Below are 21131 nucleotides of genomic sequence, written 5' to 3'. Positions count from 1 at the left end.
TTTATTGCCCTGACAGACCAAGAATGTTGCCTTCTTATTATCAGGCATAGATTTGGGTTAGCAAACTGTCCAGTTGTCAAACCTCCTCTGACTCTTCCAAACACATGCCTTACTCTTCTACAGGATCATGTGCATCTAAACAATATGTTGAGGATTCAGTATTAAAACATTAGACAAAGAGTCCCTACAAACAAAACATTGTAAATGTTCTGCAGCTAAATGCACAGATGATGTTTTAATTACAGTTTGGGTACCGTGCCACAGAGTGTTTATCCCCGAATTGCCTGACACGTTCTTTTTCTGACACACACATTTGTAATAAAAACTGAAAATACCAGGATCAATTAACTGGCAGTGTGTATGTCTGAAGGATATTTTAGACTGTGATCTCAGATACAGTAAGACAGTGGTTCTGAAAAAGTGAAGCGAACTATTACTGTAACCAAGTAAAAGATGTTGAAGTACACCTAAAAGTTAAGGGTGACTGTAAAATTTGTCTCCTTAACTCAAAGTAGCCTGAATGGAAAGTAAACAACAAAAGGAAGACATTCTCCTTTCTCTAGGAGCATCTCAACAGTACAGCAAACACTTTCTTTCTCCTCATGCAGACAACTTTTACTGACCCACAGAAGAAAACAGTGGACTGCACTGTCACTCTGTTTTTATGAATGACCAACCCACTAAGCAAAATCTGCTGTTCCAGAAGTTATTAAAACAAAAAAACTTTTAAATAGTGTTTATAGTAAAACACATATGAAACAAATGTCCGCTTTCTCCAAAAGGCTCAAAGAGTTTCTAAGCTTGTTGCATTTTCTCACAGCTTGATGTAATGGGTGGTATTAACCATTTGAAGTGCTGCGTTATGTAACATTCACTCAAGAGTGACATAGGTGTCAGGTAAAAACAAAAGGTCACCCTTCATTGAAAGCCATGATGAAATGTGTAACTGAATGCACTTAATTGTAGAAGTTTGTGATTTTAGGCTTTGACCAAGTACACAATTACATATTTACCAAGCAGATGAATTGGTTTGCTTATGGTTCTGAGGCCTTAATTGTGCAGAATAACTGTCTTTAACTGTATGTACAGGATTAGGTTTCTACAGATATTTTCATAAAAAAAAAAGGCATATGTGCACATTTTGCATGTCCCAGGAGTCAGCAAACATTTCTACCTAATGTAGCTATATTATTACATTTGGTGACACCACAGTGGCTATATTTAGGTGCACTACACATTGGAGAAATCACTGTTGGCCTACGTATATATACATATGGGATTGCTTTCAAAGCTCCAGACTACACGTGGACGTATTTTCTAGTGTGGAGGGCACATAAGAGAGAACCGCTGTTTTACAAATTAGCAGAGCTAAACAACAAAAAAGATTTTTTTATGTCATCTATCATTTCTGTATGTGTTAATGCATATTTTCCATTTCTATAGATCAAAGGCAGCTTAATTTGTTCAAATTATTGTAAAACTGTTATTTAATAACCTGCTTGAGTATATTTTTTCATAGTTTACAGTGTTGATCATATTAAAACTTCTTGAGTTCACTAAGTGAGGATAAGTTTCAGTTTTCTCAGCTGCGCAGTTCTAAAATAGGTCATACGCTGGAACAAAAAGGGAAGACTGACTTCAAGTCTCTTCCGGCCAATAGCTAAGAGTTAGTGGCTTTTACACAAAGGCACTTCCTGGTAAAGCTTTCCACAGAGTAGCACCTGGGATAGTTTAGAAGTAACCAGTAGAAGCCCTTTATTGGAAGGAGCCTGGGGTCTGAGCTGGGCTGAGAGGTGTCTCGGTCACAGCAGGGTGAAACCCAAGATGTACTGCAGCAGTTTGTTCCGATTGGCCTGAGGTAGAAAGGTGCTGCTCAGCTCCAGGGTGGTCACCTTGTTTTCTCTTCTCTCTTTTAGGACCTACAGATAAATCACAAGCCAATGAACAGTGAATGCAATCTAAACCCTATTTTATAAACAGTAAAGTGTATATTAATAAAATAACGACTGGTACTTTATTTTAAATTGCTGTAAGTCAATTAAAAAACTGTTTTAGATCAACCATTTCATCTGAACACGTTCTTACCCCAAGTTCTTTGAATATCTTCACTGTGTTCTTAACCAGGTAATGAGTGGCACTTTCACCTGAAAAAGAATATAATGCTTCTGAAATCTGCTCATTAACATTACATTTCCAAAAATCCTGATGAGTTAATTTATTTACAATTCTCCAATTAAAAGATACTTATTGCGTGACGTGCCCGAACTATTATATTAGTCTTGCTACTTCTTATGATTTCATAGTAACGCTTTTTGAAATTCAGGCTCGCATGTAAATTTTTTTATTCAGCTAAGAGCACATGGCAAGCTGTAAAATAAGTACTTTACTTCAGTACAGTGTGCTAATGGTAATATTTCAGTATTACCATAAACAGCCACCCCTCTCTCTGTGCGGGTAAGCAGGTATCTGAAGAGCCTCTGGGTGTATTCCGACTCAGTCATGGGCTGACTCAGACTGTGGACAAAGATAGCAGCCCCGCTGTACGCCTCCAATACAGGGCTGAGCAGTCGCTGTAGGAAAACAAAGAAGTCCTGGGGCTCTGCGGCAAGGCTCACCTGAAAGACAAATAAAAAAGGCACAAAAAGTCATAAGTGTACATTAAAAAAAAAAAACTGTTTAAAGTGCTCGTTTCCTAACTATTTCTAAACTAGACCTTTAGGTAGCGATCTCTCTGCTCCTCTCCAAAGTCACTGTCCTCATCTTCTTCATCGCTTCTCCAGGACAGAGGCTCAGGGAACTTTTTGGGCCAAGGTTCTTCTGTGGGGCTGGGACTCAGCTCTTCCTGGTCCTCCTGAAACACCCACACAAAATCAAATACAATAAAAAAACAGGACCTTCTTAGCCATGGAAAAGTCACACTAAATATTACAAATAAGCATTTACAGGTAACTACATTCATCATGAGTCAACTTCTAGCATTAGTCAGTAAGTTTCTGACCTCAGCTACATAGAGAACTCCATACTGGATCAGCCGATTCACTGCATCATGAAAAACCTGGTAAATAGTTTGACAGGGCTGTGGGGCAGAAGAGGAAACAAAGGAAAATGTTAACATCATTTACTTAACCATTTAAAAAAAATAAAAAAATACTGATTATTTTATCTTCCTGTCAGAAAAATATTACATTTACACCATTATGAATAATTGGGGACAAAGGGTGGGACTTACAGGTGCCACTGCCACCTCATTGATAAGGAAGTGGGAGAGCCCTGCAGCCTTTCGGATTAGTCTTTCTTGGCTGAGGAGGCAGCTACTAGATGCATCAGGTTGGTTACCAGACTCGGACTCCACAATCAGTTCTCGCTGCAGAGACAGGATGCTGCAGGCTGGAATGAATGAATGATACTTAGCTGAGGCACGACTGTTATCTCTTGAACTGACTGGTGAAATTGACAAAATCAAACTGTACAACAAACCACAACACATTACTAAACAATATGGTCACATCTAGGGCTGCATGATATAGTGTATCAGCATCATCATTGCCATTTGTGCATACACAATATTGAAATTGCAAGGGAAGTCAAGTAATATTAGTCTAAACATGTCATGTTATAAATGGTTCTGCTTGATGCAAAATGAAAACTCTGTTAACACTATATCTAATTATTAATGCAATATCTAATTATTTCAGCAGCAGAATGGAGGGCGTTGACAGTACTTTTACAGTGAGGTAACAAGTATAATAAAAAAATGTATTTCCCACCATAATCATGTTGGAGAAGTAGTCACAGTGCTTACACCTGCTTATGTTTTCGGTGCACTGAAATCATTTCCATAACCACTATTGTGTAGGGATGCGCTTAATTAGTGATGGTAATTGAACGGGCACATTTTTTGGTGAAAAGAATTGAACATATCCGTTTGATATATAGGCCAATATTTTGTTTACTCAATGTGTGTCAGCCACCAGCTCTGCCTCATCCTACTTCCATTGTGAGACAGTGAAGGACCATAGAGAGCTTAGGTCTGTTGTGTTTTAATTACAAATATTGTGTTAATCATTCTAAAATAATAAATTCTTTCCAAATTTAACTTTTCAACTCATCTAGTGATAATTCTTCAATTTTTTTGTATTGCACAAAGAAAAAGCATTGCTATGTGTAAGCAGATAAACATTTGTTCAAACTTTTCTTATACAGTATGAACCTTGCTAGGTGATAAAGTAAAGCAGCTTAATGGCAAATACAAAAACTAACAACCTGCTGGCTAAACATACCAACAATTGCATCAGGAATGAAGACATGGAAAAGGCCGTTGCTGTAGAAGTTGAGCTCGAACAGCGCTGTTACAGTCTGGCTGGGTGCAATAGTGAACTCTCCATTGCGATTTGAACTGCTGGTCACATTGACACAGTTTCCCAGGAGATGGAGGGCACGCATGACCACATCCTCTGAGTTCCCTGAGAATCCCAGGTCAAAGTCCCGTGACAAGATCTCCTCTTTCATGTTGAAAAAGTCTTCCACTAGCTTGGACAGCACAACTCCCTGCAGCAGATTGAAGAAAAACACACACAAAAATAATTAAATAAGAAAAAAGACAAAAAAGAAACATGATTCAGGTATAGACACTGGTGAATCCACAAACTAATTAAGCCATAATTAAATGCTTGACCATGCTTAAGTTTTTGTTTTACTTGCATAACTGGCCTGGCCTAACAGAAAGACAACTTTAGTAATTGTTTTCCATTCATTTACATTAGTGTGCCTGCAGGGGGCAGAAGCCTACAGCTAAAGTACTGAGGTGGTAAAAGAGGATACAGATGACAGATCTCTAATAGAGAGACATTTATTACTACTATGCAGAAGAAATTGATGTTTTGGATCACCTTGGTAGAAGTCAGGGCGTATGAGGGACAAGAAGGCAAATGAACAAGAAACAATAAGAACGACATTTTAGAAACAAGAAAAGTGCAGGAGGTGGTGGTAAAGGGAACATCTAGACATACCTGTCTGTGTCGGTACAGGAGGAGACAAGCTACTATATGGGTGGACATAATTGCTGATGACTTATTAGCCGCTGTGAGGAGGGGAAAAAAATAAATAGCTCTTATGAGTAACTGTATGTTCTAACAAAAAGAATTACACAGCATTTACATTTTATCCTTTATGGTTGAAATATCCTAATCATATAAAAATGACTTAGCTAAAATTAGAAAATAAATTGAATAGAATTAAAAGGACCAAAAGAGATTATTATAACAGCGACATATTAGACAGACATAAAGTGTGTGTGGGTGTGCATGTGTCTGATGACAAAGGTTACTATTGGTCATTCTGAGCCCCGTTAAAGCTCAGGGATGTAAAACACTGAGCACCGGTTCAGCATTCCTTCCCTCCTCTGCTTCTCTATCCTCCCCTTAATCCAATTGGCTGAAAACAACATGCCATCCACCAGGAGACTTTGTTATTGGCTGAAGGTGAAAACAAAACTGTAGGGCCAGCACAGGAGAATGCAGCTGAATGAGCTGGGGAGAACCGGTTTCTGTAGTGTTACCCAAGGGCAAAACACCCCGAGTGCTCGGACTGATGTGGCTGATGATGTGCTCTGTTGGATTAGAATTATTGGAGGCAGAATGATGGATAATATTTTATCAGAGCTGCCTTTGCTCCACTAAGCAAGTGGACCTTTAACACAGGATGAACAGGAGACCCAATTGTGCTCAGAATAGATAAGAGCATAGTCCTTCATCAGCAGCAACTGAGCTCTTTAACATTTTTAATTGGCTTAACAATAACAAAGCACATTTAGCTGAATTTTGGGTTGCACTGAAAACACAGAGGACTTTGTGATGGGAATTATGCTGTTATGTCAGTTTCCTTTAAACTTAAAAGATTTAAAAGGCTTAAACTGATTTTGATGGTGTTGCAATTAATTTCTTACTGAAGAGGACATGCTTGGCAAGGTTGTTAATAATTTGTCTCCTGAAGAGGTCATCTGGCAGCTCTCTGTTCATCTGCTCCTCCTCCTGCTCTTCAAACAGCTGAGCATCAGGCCTGGAAGATCATGTAAACATGTTGGTTTGACATTTTTTCCCCATTATGTCAGCATTTTTCTTCATGTCCAAACACACTTATTTTACCAGTCAGTTTTCTTGTTCAAAAAGAGCCTATAAATAAAAGTTTGCTACAAAAGGGTTAAGTCAGACAACCAGCATGAGTAGGACAGCAAATTATTAAAAACAATTAGATTTTCATTATTATAACATATGAACGATAGTTTAGACCTTATGCTCCATAAATGCCCTTTGAGTTTTTAAATACACTAAAAAGAAATGAAGAATAGTAAACAACATTAACTACCATTTCCCCATTGAAGTTGATCCTGCTTGTCTGCACAGACACTTAAAACCTTAAATGTGCATCCAGTTTCAGTTTGACTATGCTGGCATGAGTTGTGAATTTGTGACTCCAGACCAGCTGGAACACTTGTGGACATACTGTATAACTAAATCACTTTCATGAAGGGACAACGCTGAACTGAAGTGACCTCAAGATCTGTGCTCAAAAGTCAAATAACAGACCCTACTGTGAAGTGGCAGGAGGTAGATGAGGGTTCATAATGTTGCAGGTGCATGATCAAAGACATCACTGATGTTTAGAGAAAGTGTGTGTGTGTGTGTGTGTGTGTGTGTGTGTGTGTGTGTGTTAACCCTTACTCTGCAGAAATAATGGTGGGCATCAAGGAGTGTTCCAGGGACACTGGTGGTGGAATATGGCGGTTTCTCTGGGTGTCCAGGTACTCCTATGGTTGACACAAAAAAGTGTGTGTTAAGTTACAACAGAGTGTCAGTGTCACTCTAAAGTTATTACATTTACTGAAGTTTTATTGGGGTCATGACATTTTGAATCTTTTCAATCACTTTTTTATGCATTAATGACACAGCAACAACGGTGCCACAACAAATATGGTTCTTTTTATATAAGAGCTGATGTAGATCTGTGGTCCGTCACCTTTAGGGAGAAGGGTTGGTTGAAATCAACTCGCACACAACCATAGTTCTTCCGCAGCATCCTGAACACTCCACATGCTATTCCCCACAAACTTTCATTCTTCTTAGGCTTGCCCTGCAAGGATTGAAAGGTTCATAATGGTGCACGTTTCGACTTCATAATGCTTGACAAAATCTTACTTGACTACAAAGTTAAAACTGTGGCTTAAAAACAAAAAGTTGTAGTGTAAAAAAAAAAAAAAAAACACTCAGACTTTTACATTATAAAAACAAACAAACAAACAAAAAATAAAAACACAAAAAAACAAACACTTTTTTTCCTCCTATCAGCCATATTTAAAAGTAAAAAAATAATTTCTGTTTTATTTGTTTCTGTAGCAAAAGCACACACAAATTACAGACATTGTACAAGCACTGACCAGCTGCTCGCTATTGTAGTTTCCCTCAATAATACGGTCGTAGGAGATTCCAACTGGCACCACCAGTACATCTGAGATGGAGCCTGTGCACAGCGTGTCGACCACGATGGACAGCAAGCCTGCACGTGGTGGAGATGGTTTTCCGCTCCGGGACCGTGTACCCTCCAGGTAAACCTCCAAAAACTGCTGCTGATGCAGCAGCTCCTCAGTGTACTGAAAAAAGATTGATGAATCATAGAGAAATGTCAGAGTGAGAAGAGGGGGTAAACATAAATTATACTAGCAGAGAGATATAAATGTGTCACAGAACAGATTTATAATACAAAAAAGAATATAGTACACAACATAAATTCCATTAGAAAAGTTGAAGTTAAGCAAAGTAAAAGTTGTGGCAGTATGAACAGACATTAAAAATGAGTGATGTTCACAGTTTGAACCCCAAACATACTGCAAGAAATGAGCATGTGCCAAGGCAGCCACGTTGAGTAATTGCATCCTGCTGAGTCCTGCACGGTCTTTTGAAGAGAGACGCATTGTCCTGAAATAGACTGTAGGCCTGTGGCATTTAAACGAAGTGGAATGACTTTACGGTCTGACTTTCACCAGAATTAGAACGGCATGTGGCCTTTTTGTTATTGCTTTCACTTCTTCCTGTGGATGAGTTCAGCTAATTGCAACTTTGTCAGTAACACAGATTCAAATATTATCTTGTACTCTGTAAATAAAGTCCTGCTGGTTCTACTTTTCACAAATGCTACAGCTAGGGTGTGCGATAAAATATGGGTAAAAGAATGTGGGTCATCACTTCTGACAGATGCACATGTCTTCGGCTGATAACTCTTATCTTAGGGGCACAGCTTATGTTGCTTTCATTTCTCTCAACTGGCTCCAACAAACTGGAATGTATGTATGTATGTATGTATGCATGTATATTAAAAAAAAAAAAAAAGTGAGTGAGCTTGACAGTTAAACCCACATAGATTATGAATCAACGAGACTTACGGCATGCAAGAGCGATCTGTACAAAAGGTCTTTCTTCCCATCCCCTGTCTCCTCCATTTTTCGCCGTATGAAGAATCCTCCCAGTTTACGGATCAGGGTGCTGAAAACAAACTATATTTTATTACTTTCTACACTGACAGAAGCTATACTTGTCATTTTCAGACCACAACTAATCTATTTTGCACAGTTAACACTACAACATCGTTGATTTTACTTTTTTTTTTTATTAGGCCACTAAGCAACATAACATTCTCTTGACTTTTAACAATTATGACAATTTTAGTGCTGGTATTTCTAGCTGTCTGTATTGATATAATCCTTTTTCAATGTAGTTTTCATTTCATTAAATTTTCCCCTCTTGTATCCTTTCACAGTTTTATACTTCCACCCTACTATTGCAGAAAGAACATTGTGAGATTCTGGGTTAATACATTTATTGCCTAGATCATAAGAACCCATGTACTTCACAAGATTAACCTTAGCATTTCAGATACTATTTGAAGCAGGTCAGGATAAAAGTGGTTCACAACTTTCTTTCAGCCCAGCTGCCAGGCTTTTTAAATTCCATCATAGCAAATAAGTGATTAATGTGAGCTGCTTTCCTCTCAGATGTTCTTCCAGGCAATTCCATTTTTTCTAATATCAAACTGATCTTCACATTTCAAGCATAATTACATCAAACTTGACACAAGCATTCATGGGCATTTTACCTGAGGATAGGGATGCTTAGGTTGTTTCCAGCAGCAATATGCGGGGCTTTGATATTGTGACAGAACAGGATTAAGGTGATGAGCAGGTAGTCAATGTGGGATTTGTGAACGGGGAGGAACACCATGGGCACATTTTGCTGTAAAGACAAGCCAATGTAATTTAACTTAAGCAGACAATGGATATGTAGAACCAAAATTCTATCTATATTGTAATATAAAAAACAAAACAAAACTGAAAATCTCCTTACGATTTAAATACTTCTATTGGAAATAAAACAAAATTTAAGAAAGATTTGGGTGATTTCATTAAGTAAGAAATGTAATCCACGTTTCTGTTGCACTCTTTAAAGATGAGAGAGTAGGAGCTGAGGTCATTTTTTCTTATAGACCATAGCACTTACCACAATGTGACATGCGCATGCGCATATTGCGATGATGCTGACTTGTGTATCCTATATCCCTACAGTGTATTGTTTTTACTGACCTCTGTAGCAGCTTTCTTCACCATTTCCAGCTGACCCTTGTGGATCTGGATGCTCCAGAAGAAACCATTGAAAAGCCTTAGGAGGACCCATCCAGTAAGCCTGAACAGATTGAAAACTTTTTACATGCACATATGGGGATATGCTCTTTTACACCAAGATATATCTGACTGCAGCATATTATCCGCGGTTTGCCATAGAGAGTTTGGTTAAAGTACAAGCCAGACATTATTATTCAATGACTGAAAAGCCACTGAGGTATAATTTGTAATACAAATTCATTTACCTAATGAAGGCTGGTGAAATGCTGGCCACCATCTCCTGGAGGAAGGCCCTGGCTTTCTGCTTCATTTTCCGGACAGCTTTGAGCTCGTGGCCAGGCAGGCTGGCTGCAGTGTCCAAATCTGTGGCTACCTTAACAATAGCAGTCTCCACCCTGCAATTAACAAAAGCAAAGCACAAAGTCAAGACTACATATTTAAACCTACAGACACCTTCAGTCAAAACACATGAGTCCTGCATTCCATGTATCAGAACTTGTCTTCTGGTCTCTGTTTGTGTAATTTATTTGCAACAGTAAATAGGTTGAACATTTTTGTACAACAATTTCTGTAGTTTTCAATAACACTAACTCTGGAAAAAAAATCACGCAGTGGAAAGCAACAAAATCTATAAATATCTGATGTTAGCTTGACACTTACCTGCTGTTGTTGAGCACATTGTCCACCACGTTCCTGGTGAACATGTCCTTGCGAACATCTCTCTCCAAAACAAACAGCACATAGCTCAGCCTGCGTGCCAGCCAGCCCCGCTGTCTGCGTAAACACACACAGATCAATGCACACAAAGGAACATGTGAAGAAGAGCAGGCAAACTTAAATATTCTGTGTGTTTTTTTCTGTCCTTTCAGTTTGATTTGGCACAGTTTTTACGCCGGATGCCCTTCCTGACGCAACCCTCCCCAATTTCTACCGGGCTTTGACTGGCACTGCACAGCTAGTGAGGGAAATGGGCTGTTAGAGGTTCAGTGTCTTGTCCAGGGAGCCTTCTACATATAACCGGGACAGGGGATCGAACCACTGACCGTGGTCTGTGGACGACTGCCTTACAAACTGAGCTAATATTCTGTGTTTAACATTTACTAATATGTGCAGTTGAATGTTTTCTATAAAATATCTGGTTGTTTGGAATCTGAACACACTTTTCGAAAAATCTCACAAAACAAAAATTATAATTTGATTGCTCAGTTGAATGTATTAATGTCATGTTTTAACAGTCTAGACTTGTGTATGGTTACACTTCAGAAACCAGGATGTCTATTAGAGACAGCTTTCACAAAAGTCTTTTTCGACCAGTGCTAACTGAAAACACCCATACTGAGACCAGTTTTGCTCCACCTTGCTGAACTTATACAGAACACTGCATTAGACAAACGCAACATTACTAGCTTTGCCAATAGACTTCAACACAAATTCAGTAGGCGTGCTTCAGATTTCAGGTTTAAAAATTAAAAGTTTCACTAAGTTTATCCATTAAGGTCAGCCAGTGAAAGCATGTGTCTGGTGTCCACTGACAAACACTTTAAATTATTCATCTGCATACCTCCCCACTATGTCACAGATCAGCCTCTCTTGACTTAAAGCTATTTAATATTCACAGGTTGTTAGGAATGCCAGCACCTGTTAGTAACTTATTGATTGTACTGAACGGGAAGAGTTTCAGCTCTTGTTGCAAGGGGTTGATTTAGGAGTCATGTGATGGCATAACAAACATGAACAAGCAGCAGCTTAACATGCAGTTTCAAAAGCTGAATGTGTTCCTCTCGTGATGCCAAACTCAAAGCAAACTATCAGGAAAGAAAGTGATACTATAACTAGAGTTGATTTTGCTTTGTTTACCTAGTGTGGGTTTCATTGATGTAGATGACATTGCGTAGTCCCAGAGATGGAATACTGGGGTTAAAAAGCTTATCCTGCAACAAGAAGAAAAATCATTACTAACAAAAAGATGACTTGAATCATCAACTTAAACAAAAGAGCTCTAGAATACAGATGTGTTAAAATATTGCACATCTCCCATCAAGTGAGTAAAAAAAAAAAGGGGGGGGGGGGAAATACATCCCACTCTATTGTTTATTTATAAAAACTAACATGATGCATGATGACACTCATATTTGAATAAATAATAATCTGAACTTTACTTGAGTTTAACAAAGTTGTACTCTAAAATTACCCAGCTCTGCGGTGTACAGGAATGACAGCAGCGCCCCACAAAGGGCCTCTTCCTGTTTAGCAGACCCTCCTTCCATGTGCTGGCAACACAACGCAAGACTGAAGGGCTGGTGCTGCGGTCCTTGACACAAAAACAAACAAAATTACTCATTTAGAGTAAACATATAAAAGACAGGATGAAACACTTATGATTAGACAAGATTTTAAGAACTATTCTGTATAGATCAATGCTTGGCTTACTGAGTCATCGTTGGGATTTTTCCAGTGGTTACACCACTGTTCTCCATTGTTCACCTGCAGCAACAAGCCATCTGACAGCTCCATATTCTTGGCTGTCCTTTGCTCTTCCTCCAGATCACACCACTAGCTGGAACACTGGCAAGACATATACAATACAGTTCTATCTGAAATAATTTTAAAACAACTGTTAATCCAGACAATCTGCAGTTTTCTATATTCTTCTCTTTTAATCGAGACAATATGGTTTTAAAAAGCTTTTTGTCAGTTCATATTTAAAACTGACCATGTGAGCTTTTTTGTTTGTTTTTTAAAAGTGCATCACCCTGCAAGCATGCGTTGGGTTCACTGAAAACCTGTTTGCTCCAGTTAAGCCAGAATTTCCAAGTGATGTTAAGTAACACTGCTTAACTGGTCCCCAGACACTTTTAAAGCTGGTCTAATGTGGCTCCAGTAACTTAACAACGAAACACAGAAGAAGGTGTCTTACCAACAATCTGAAGACTGAATGACTGTTTTGATCTGTGACAGTACTGCTCAATTTGACTTTTGCATGTTATTTTTGCACTGTCCAATATCCTCCAACCATTTGTTTCAGTTCATGTTTGAATTATTGAAGTCACACTTCTGTGAGTGAACTACTTTAAACACTAGGCTGTTCACACATGGACCAAAGACTTCCTCATTTTAAAGCCACTCAAGCATCTTTAAACACAAACAACTCAATTGCAATTCAATTTTATTAACAATTCCAATAATGTTAATCAGAATTTTTGTCTCTCTATTAAACAATTTCAAATTTTCTACACAAGCGCAGTAAAACTTGTAGATTTGATTCAAAGTACAAATGATCATGTAATACAAGTCAAAGAGTTTAGTTTTCAGTACACAGCACTTGGTCTAATGGCCTGAAGCTGGTACTCTAACTTTAAAATGTTAATGTTACTGCGGATAAAGTTGAGCAAGCCCATATTACATGAGATTAGGAATACCTTTACTACCACAAAGAGGTGGTTTGGAATGAGTTGCCATTTTCTTCACTGTTGGATTTTGTGTGTTCAAATGCATAGGTTTCAGCACTCAAAGAGAGAATGTATTTGCATTCGTTTCACGCATACTAAATATAAATGTAGTAATAGGCTGTATCACATGTATTTGTTATGTATTGCACACCTCCCCAATCTTTAAATAGTCACTGAAAGTTTACAGTAGCAATAGTATCTACTGAAGACTGGGCTATCTATAGGGATTGTTATTATCCCTGTAAAGTTATCCTTTGTTTTGGTTTCAGATTATCTGTAGAGTTATAGGGATTTTTATTGTTGTTTCTTCTAGTTCTGACAAAAGCAGACATCTGTATTTAGGCCTAAAAGCCTCGAACCTGCTGTCTAATCAGACTGTAGTTAGATGGCTGAGGCTTGGCCTCTAGTACTACTGTGAGGAACCTTGGAGTTATTTTTGAACTCACTCGGAACAAATCTTTACCTTTTTATAATGTCAAACGTAGGTGCATTCCTGTATACTTTCACTTATGCGCGGGTCAATATATTGATCTTTGGCTCTGCAATTACACTACAACAGTCGTTACTTAAAAAGCTAACCTAAATATGTGTTTCTTTTGAATTACATTGAACATCTATTACTACAATATCTAAACTAACCGTATCTATCTAACCTCATATGTAAAAACAGATTGGTCCATGCAGATTAACAGAACAGAAATGATCTAGCAGCAGACACTACTAGTTACAGTCTTAACCCAGTGTTGAACACACTTTTAGATTCATTAAATCTCATTTATCAAAACACGGTATTTGTCAAAGCCAGATGAAGTGGACAGTAATCAGTTTAAAACTTAAAACTTTTAGACTTGTAAAAACCTTTATCTATTTGTGAAAAAATGGCCATTCACTACTTCTTCCACAATTCAGACCACTTTTGATGAGGTCTAGACAAAACTACACTACTATTATACTAAAACTAATCCAATCTGGACTGCAGAAGTTCTTTAAATGTAGTATTTAAAGACAATCTAAAACAGAGGTTCAGATTTGTATTGCTTAGTTGACAGCGAGTCAGATTCTAACCATGTAAATCAACATTTACTAAAATTAGCATTTGAAGGATCAGGTAACTTACATTTCTTGGTTTGCATGACACATTTCATTGGCAATTTTATCTGAGCTATTTTTATTTAACACATGCACAGCATCTTCACCAACCTCAGGTGGTTATGGTGATTTAAAGCCTGCAACTGTCCTCACTGGTCACTGAACACACAATAGTCGCAATTTCAGCCTCATATGTGGAAATCTGAGTGTGGGCTCTCATCAAAAGGAAACATTAGGACTTTAAAAATATTTTTTCCAAGATAACAGTGTTTTCCATCAATTGTGCTATTTGTCTAATTTTGAATAACTTTGTGAATGACTCATGACTGGAAAATTGGTGTAAAGAAAATCCAAGTTTTTGCTAATAGAATTTAAACAGGTAGAATGCGAGGCAGAGCCTTTAGTTACACTAATTAACAAATTAATGATGTGGTCACTACAGTGAGAAATAATGGCTTGGTTTGTTTGTTCCCACTCTGCAGGCCAAAGTGCATTTGCCAATGTGCAATGAGGCTCAAAATAACAAAAGAAAACACTGAATAGGGAGCAACTCACTATTTTGAAAATACTTTAGTGATTCATTTTAGGAAGGAATGCAAGCAAGCGCTCTAAAGTGTGTGTAACAGGCATTCACGCCTCTTGACAAAAATGTTCTTTCCAAATTTGTTTCTAGCAGTGGAGGAGTGCCCATTGAGCCATCATCCTGTTGTGATGGTAGTTTATGATTTGCACACTGACGAGGGAAAACGAGCATTCAGGAAGGTCAATGACAGACAGTATGAAGGTGAAGAATGGGCTGTCATGGTTAGGCAACATGTGAAAGTAGCTTTAACAGAATATTAGATAGCTTCATAATTTATAAAACAATATTCAACACCCACATGAACGACTTTTGCTGGCTGTGATCATTCATTTGAATAATAAAAAAACCTTTTACATATTGCTACAAATCTTCCATCTTTCAAATGAGTCACATTAAGTAGCTATTTTCCCAAAGTTACTGCCATCATTTCATTACCATCTTTCAATTGCAAAATAACACTGGAGTACACTCCTGTAAAACTGCAGAGGGAAATTGATATTAAACTGACACTAACTACTTTGAAAGGAATCCAATTCTTGTTATTGTCTGCAAATGCCTCGTGCTAATATTTATACACATCTAAACACATTTTGCACGGAATAAAGACCAGCTGTGTTGTCCCCCCTTCCATTGAGGGGGATCATTAGAAAAGAAATCCTTTTAGTGGTCAAACATATATCTGACTATTGTTTTAGGACTGACTAAGAAAAACTATGTATCCCCCTTTGAGATTTTAATAGTAACTAAGTAAATATATAGGGTAATTTAAAGTAACATGGCTTTATGGTCCCTTTTTTTGGTCTTCGAGTAGAAAGAACTGATCTATCCTATTGTCCAGATCAGAAACAACCATCTTAATGGGTCAGCAGAATACGTATGCACGCAAACGCAAGAGTTCTTTATAACAAAGAGGGATATACCAAAAAAATATATAACAAAAGTGGCTCACCCTAAAATCACATTTTATTTTTATTTAAGATGCCACAAAGTGTATCCATTCGTAATGCAGACACACAGGCCAAACCGCCTCAGACGTCCCAAGCTGTCTGCAAAAATCAGGTCAAACAGGAGATGTCTCTTTGTGACAGATGGGATGTACAGACAACAATGGCACGAAACCGGCAGCGTGGACGCGTAGCTTGGCATTTGTGTAGCTCCGTTTTATTTTCAATAAAACTAGCATCTCCTCGTGATGCCTGGTTAAAAGGCTTCGGCTGTTCCATCAGGAGGTTTTGCGTTATTTTATTAAAACCATGTCACGTGCCGTTTATGCCACCGTCCCCGATACACGGCTGGACGTGCTCCCACATGTAGCAAATCTGAAGTGACGGTTTCACGGGACTCGCTAGAATAGAGTCCGTTTAACCACGACGCCTTAATGAACACGCGGTTCCTGCCAAATTAATCTGTCACCGTAGCGGACATGGAAGCCCAAGGTTAGGCTACAATCCCATGCTGCCAAGGATCCCCCCTTGAGCTCAATGTCAATGTAAAGTTACCCACCAAGTGCTAGTTTGTAAAACAATCGCCAAAATCGCCCCCGGTGTAAATGAGCTTTAGCCAGACACACACGGACCAATGTCGGCGTAAAGCTGCGTGTGGAGAACAATACTCTGACAATAACCCTTAGCGATAAATGTGCTGCATTACTGATGCTGCTACACACTGTCGATGTAGTTAGCGTCGTTAGCTCGCTAGCCGTAGCGCGCAAGAGCAAAGTATCACTCACCTTAGATATCGTGTTCCGCTGATTCATATCTCGAAAATAAACTCATGCACAAAAGCGCAGCCAGTCCTTGAGTGCTTCGTTATTCCCCTAACGTCTCTCCTCACAGGACTGGACGGCAGCTCAGCTCAGCACTGACTGACTGGAGCGGCGAGCTGACCCGGCCGTTGTGGTTTAGCTAGCCACCAGCAGAGGGCAGCGTAGCGGTTACATCCGTCGTCTGAGCGCAGCATTTTTATTTTGACCAAACAATGCAAAGAGTACGTGCAAATAAAATAGGCGTTTGTGCTATATTCACGTGCATAGTCATGTTGAACTGAAGTATAGAAACAATGCACAAAAAATAAGATGCAACCATTGCTTTAAACTACACTGTTCTGATTAAAAAAAAAAAATGAGTGTCAAGGCTTTTATTTCCACCGTGCATCACATCAGACAAATGCTGCAAATGTGTTTAGTCTTTCATCTGACTGTGGAGGGTTAATCTTTAAATGCTTATATTAATGTATAAAATAATTATTTAACAGAAAAGCCAGGTTTTTCTCTTTCACAAACATAATTCTGTGCTATAAATGCAATTAACACAACGAGCAGATTCCCTTTATAAATAAAGGAACGGAAGCCTTGGTTGAACCTCCGTAGTGCCAGCGCGCCCTCCAGTGGTCTCATGTGTACAATGCATTTTAGATCATACCACTATGCTTTCGTGTGGGGGAATCGAATAATCCGTTCATCGTGATCTTTTATAGACAGCAATATTACATTATAGTTGCATCAGTAAAATTTCGTATAGGAAAAGGAGTTTTAAGTTTTACCGTCCCCACTCAATCATTTACGATGTACTTATACTGCCATAATTGAGTCAGCTATGACAACCGATATAATGGTAGGTACTCGGACCTTCTATTTCCTTCGTATCTATCAAGCTAGCTGCAGCCATGAGGTAAGCTGCGTGTTATACATTTAAATGCGTATTTTGTGTAATAAAAGCATGATCTGGCGTCATTGACATAACAATGCAAGCCAAAAGGAGAACGGAGACTCAAACAAAACGTCATCGTTTTTACCACAAGACCTATAACGTTAGGTTTATGTTCGTCAGCTGGACAAAGCTAACGTTAAGCTAATGTAGACATGTCACAACATAGTCCCGAAACACCACGGATCGTTGGCAACAAATCAGCTGGGAATAATGCTGTTTGTTCGTGATAGTTCAAAAAAAGCTAGGCCTAGTATGTGTATGTCAGGTATTTCAGTTTTGTTTTTTTTTTGTTTTACCGTTTAAGGCAGATCTGCTCTCAGTCCTTAAGTGGGATAGTCTCCCTTGATAAATGAACGAAGTAAAACCACTGGACACCTGTCAGTCACAATCATGAGTTTGCCATCATTTATCAAACCTGATTCATGTCTTTATATAACTACATGTGTAACTGGAAACAGTTGAATAAGAGTTTCCTTAGCTGCGTACTCAACATTTCTCTTTAAGGAATTATAACTGTTTATTTCCCCCACATTCCGTAAAAATTAACGTAACTTGTGTATGTTGGTGCAGTATGCTCAGGCTCCAGAAGCGCTTGGCGTCCAGCGTCTTGCACTGTGGCAAAAAGAAGGTTTGGCTCGACCCCAACGAGACCAACGAGATAGCCAATGCAAACTCTCGTGAGTTGTTTATTTACATTCTGGATATTTGATCTGAGACCCTCAAATTGGCGTATTTCCTATCTGTACTGGTTTTTATATTTGTTCCACAGGCCAGCAGATCCGTAAACTGGTGAAGGATGGTTTGATCATCAGGAAACCTGTGACCGTTCATTCTCGCGCTCGCTGCCGCAAGAACACACTGGCACGACGCAAAGGACGTCACATGGGTTATGGTGAGTGAATGATTCAAAAAAGTGTTCCTCTTTTTCCCCCCAACAATCGCATACAAGTATTTGACCATATATATTTTAAATGAATTTACTGTTTTTCTTGTGCCTAGGTAAGAGGAAGGGTACAGCTAATGCACGTATGCCAGAGAAGTTGTCATGGATGCGGCGCATGAGAATCCTGCGTCGTCTTCTTCGTCGCTACAGGGAGTCCAAGAAAATTGACAGGCACATGTAAGTGTGAATCTCGGCACCATTGCTAGTGAATAATCCAGTGTAGCTTTTATTCATAGTTCAGGAAGAAGCTTATTGCTTTCAAGCCCTTCTGAGGTATTTTCTGTTTCCATCAGGTATCACAGTCTGTATTTGAGGGCCAAGGGTAATGTCTTCAAAAACAAACGCATCCTGATGGAGCACATCCACAAACTGAAGGCGGATAAGGCTCGCAAGAAGCTTCTAGCGTAAGCTGCACTTTTTCCATTGTGATGTTTTCAAGATTTAGATTTTGTTAACGTTCCCACCCTAAATGAAGTACTCACGTTACAATTTTGGTATTTTGGGGAAGTGTCAATTTGTGATGGTATTTTGTCATAGTTTACTTTGACCATGTAAAGTTTACATTTCTCCACTTTGTCCCTCCAGTGACCAGGCTGAAGCTCGCCGCTCAAAGACAAAGGAAGCCCGTAAACGCAGAGAAGAGCGTCTCCTGGCTAAGAAAGAAGAAATTATAAAGAACTTGTCCAAGGAGGAGGAAACTGCAAAGAAGTGAATCTAAAGTTAAATTCTTTCTTTGATTCATTTTTTTGTTGTTAATAAAATTAATTAAATTGTCAATTTGGTGGTTGTCTGCCTGATGTCAACTATAGTCTGGAATTGAAAATGCCCATGAGGGGACATAAGGCACAGAACAAGACGCTTATCATTGTCATAATTTGTATCTAAAAACTATTTTTAAAGAGGCCTATTTTTGTCAGGGCTATGAATTCTTTTAGGAAAAGTTGAATTGGAAATCACAACTGAGTAAAAGTAGACCAAGAAAAAAAAAAAAAAACTATTTCTGAGTTACTGTTTTCAGTAGCCCAACAGATGGCAGCAGATCACCAGCACCAAATTCCACAGTGCTCAGAAGCATCAGAATGTCAGAAGCTTGCATCTGTTTCACTCATCCAAATGTTTAAATGCCAAGATAAACCTCCATTCATACAATAGTTACACTGCCTTGGGGAGGCAAGGAGTTTTGATAGAACACGCATTTAAGTTTGAACCTGCACTTCTACCCTTCAACAACCATCTCATTTCAACAAGACAAGCAAATGTAGTGCCTTGTTATCAACAGAGGAGAAGGGTTTTGTATATTATTTCTTTAAAATTTAAAGTATATAAACATTTAATAATCAAACATAGTTATAGTGTAATTCAATTAAACCTGTAACAGTAAAGCAACTGATGCTATTAAAATTTTTAATCTTCAAATGTTACTAATCACACCTGTTCAGTAATTCACAAAAGGTGCTTAGTATACCTGTAAAACTTTTAGGTAGGTTTTTACAGGGTTAAGAAGGTACGTAGTAATGGGGTCAAAGCATCCTGGGGCAATTGACCATTTTCTACTTTGGAACGTCTAATGACATTTGCTAAGGATAGATGAAGGATTACATTTTTCAAAAGTGCATCTCTGCAAGTAAAATATATTTCCCATTTACAGTATACAGTGTAATCTGAAGAACATTTTCCACTATGGTGGGAGTGATCTGAGCACTAGGACAAGACGGTGCTTTAGTGACACAAATTCAAATAGATCTACAAATACACATTTCACATGACATGACACTTTTGGACTAATAACTCATGGGTTGAATCTACTTAGTTTTCTTCCTCAACTAGCCCTGGAGGGTTGATGTCGCTTTCAGTGGCAAATGGCTTCCTGTTTTAACTCTGGGCACTCGTACAGTGAGCTGGTGGATCACTTATCATCATGCATAAACAACAGGACACTCAAGCTTTAAAGGCTGACAGTGAAGTGCTCTTACATTTTAAAGGTAGTTTTCAAAGGCCTTGAGGAGGTGGAATTAAAGCTTACACAGCACACACACTGTATTTTCCTATAAAAGCAATTTACATGCATGCATTTATGAATGAATGCATCTGCATGTATACTGCATATGACCGAAACTGTTCTACAAAAAGATTACCAACGATTACTGAAGGAGAAAACAGGCCTTCGTTAATGTATTTCTTCATTACCGGGAGCCACTCCTATTTCCTGGAGCGTGAGCCTTAATGGGATTAGATAAGGAGAGGAATATGAGCTGGAATGAAGCAGTGCTTTTTATTACAGTTGGCCTTCAACCCAGGCAAACCAAATGGAGTACACTCAAGAGTTCAGGAGAACTGTAATAACAAATGAGATGTGCAGATGAAGGTAATTAAAGGGACATTATTTTTAAATGTAAAAAAATGTATCTTAAATCTGTAATAATTACAGCATGTGCCCATTTGATGACTCCCATTATTCTGTGACCCAATGAAGCTGTCTCTCTTCTTTGGGTTCCAATAAACAAATGGTCGTTCTCATTTTTAGTAAATATCACATACTCTATCAGAATTAGATTTTTTTTTAGAACATGTTCATAAATGTTAAGTGGGTTGTGCATAAGATACACATGTAGTCCCCCGTCTGACAACACTCACTTGCCTAAAAAGTGACATTATTAACCTCATCCCACTGTGTCCTTGTTTCCCATTTCAC

General features: G+C 38.5%; 2 protein-coding genes across 2 annotated transcripts; one reads left to right on the top strand and one right to left on the bottom strand.

The window, feature by feature from the left end:
* Positions 1-1117: 1117 nt before the first annotated feature.
* On the bottom strand, positions 1118-16702 carry gpam (glycerol-3-phosphate acyltransferase, mitochondrial). Its single transcript, XM_067487728.1, has 21 exons — positions 16518-16702; positions 12098-12232; positions 11859-11978; positions 11525-11598; positions 10328-10441; positions 9913-10062; positions 9629-9728; positions 9145-9281; positions 8435-8534; positions 7433-7645; positions 7015-7128; positions 6720-6805; positions 5945-6057; positions 5010-5080; positions 4281-4548; positions 3230-3387; positions 2999-3076; positions 2714-2851; positions 2426-2615; positions 2086-2144; positions 1118-1919 (listed from the first exon to the last, which is right to left on the bottom strand). Exons 2-21 carry the CDS (start codon positions 12179-12181, stop codon positions 1803-1805), a joined length of 2484 nt encoding a protein of 827 aa, XP_067343829.1. The 5' UTR covers positions 12182-12232; positions 16518-16702; the 3' UTR covers positions 1118-1802.
* A 609-nt stretch (positions 16703-17311) lies between these two features.
* On the top strand, positions 17312-19216 carry LOC137106111 (large ribosomal subunit protein eL19-like). Its single transcript, XM_067489123.1, has 6 exons — positions 17312-17457; positions 18067-18173; positions 18266-18388; positions 18496-18616; positions 18733-18843; positions 19025-19216. The coding sequence occupies exons 1-6, from the start codon at positions 17453-17455 to the stop codon at positions 19149-19151; spliced, it is 594 nt and encodes a 197-aa protein (XP_067345224.1). The 5' UTR covers positions 17312-17452; the 3' UTR covers positions 19152-19216.
* Positions 19217-21131: the final 1915 nt, after the last annotated feature.

This window comes from Channa argus, chromosome 20 (genome assembly GCF_033026475.1).
Source record: "Channa argus isolate prfri chromosome 20, Channa argus male v1.0, whole genome shotgun sequence".
Classification (NCBI taxonomy): Eukaryota; Metazoa; Chordata; class Actinopteri; order Anabantiformes; family Channidae; genus Channa; species Channa argus.
The sequence above is the reverse complement of the archived record's forward strand: the minus strand, read 5'-3'. Positions and strand labels throughout refer to the sequence as shown.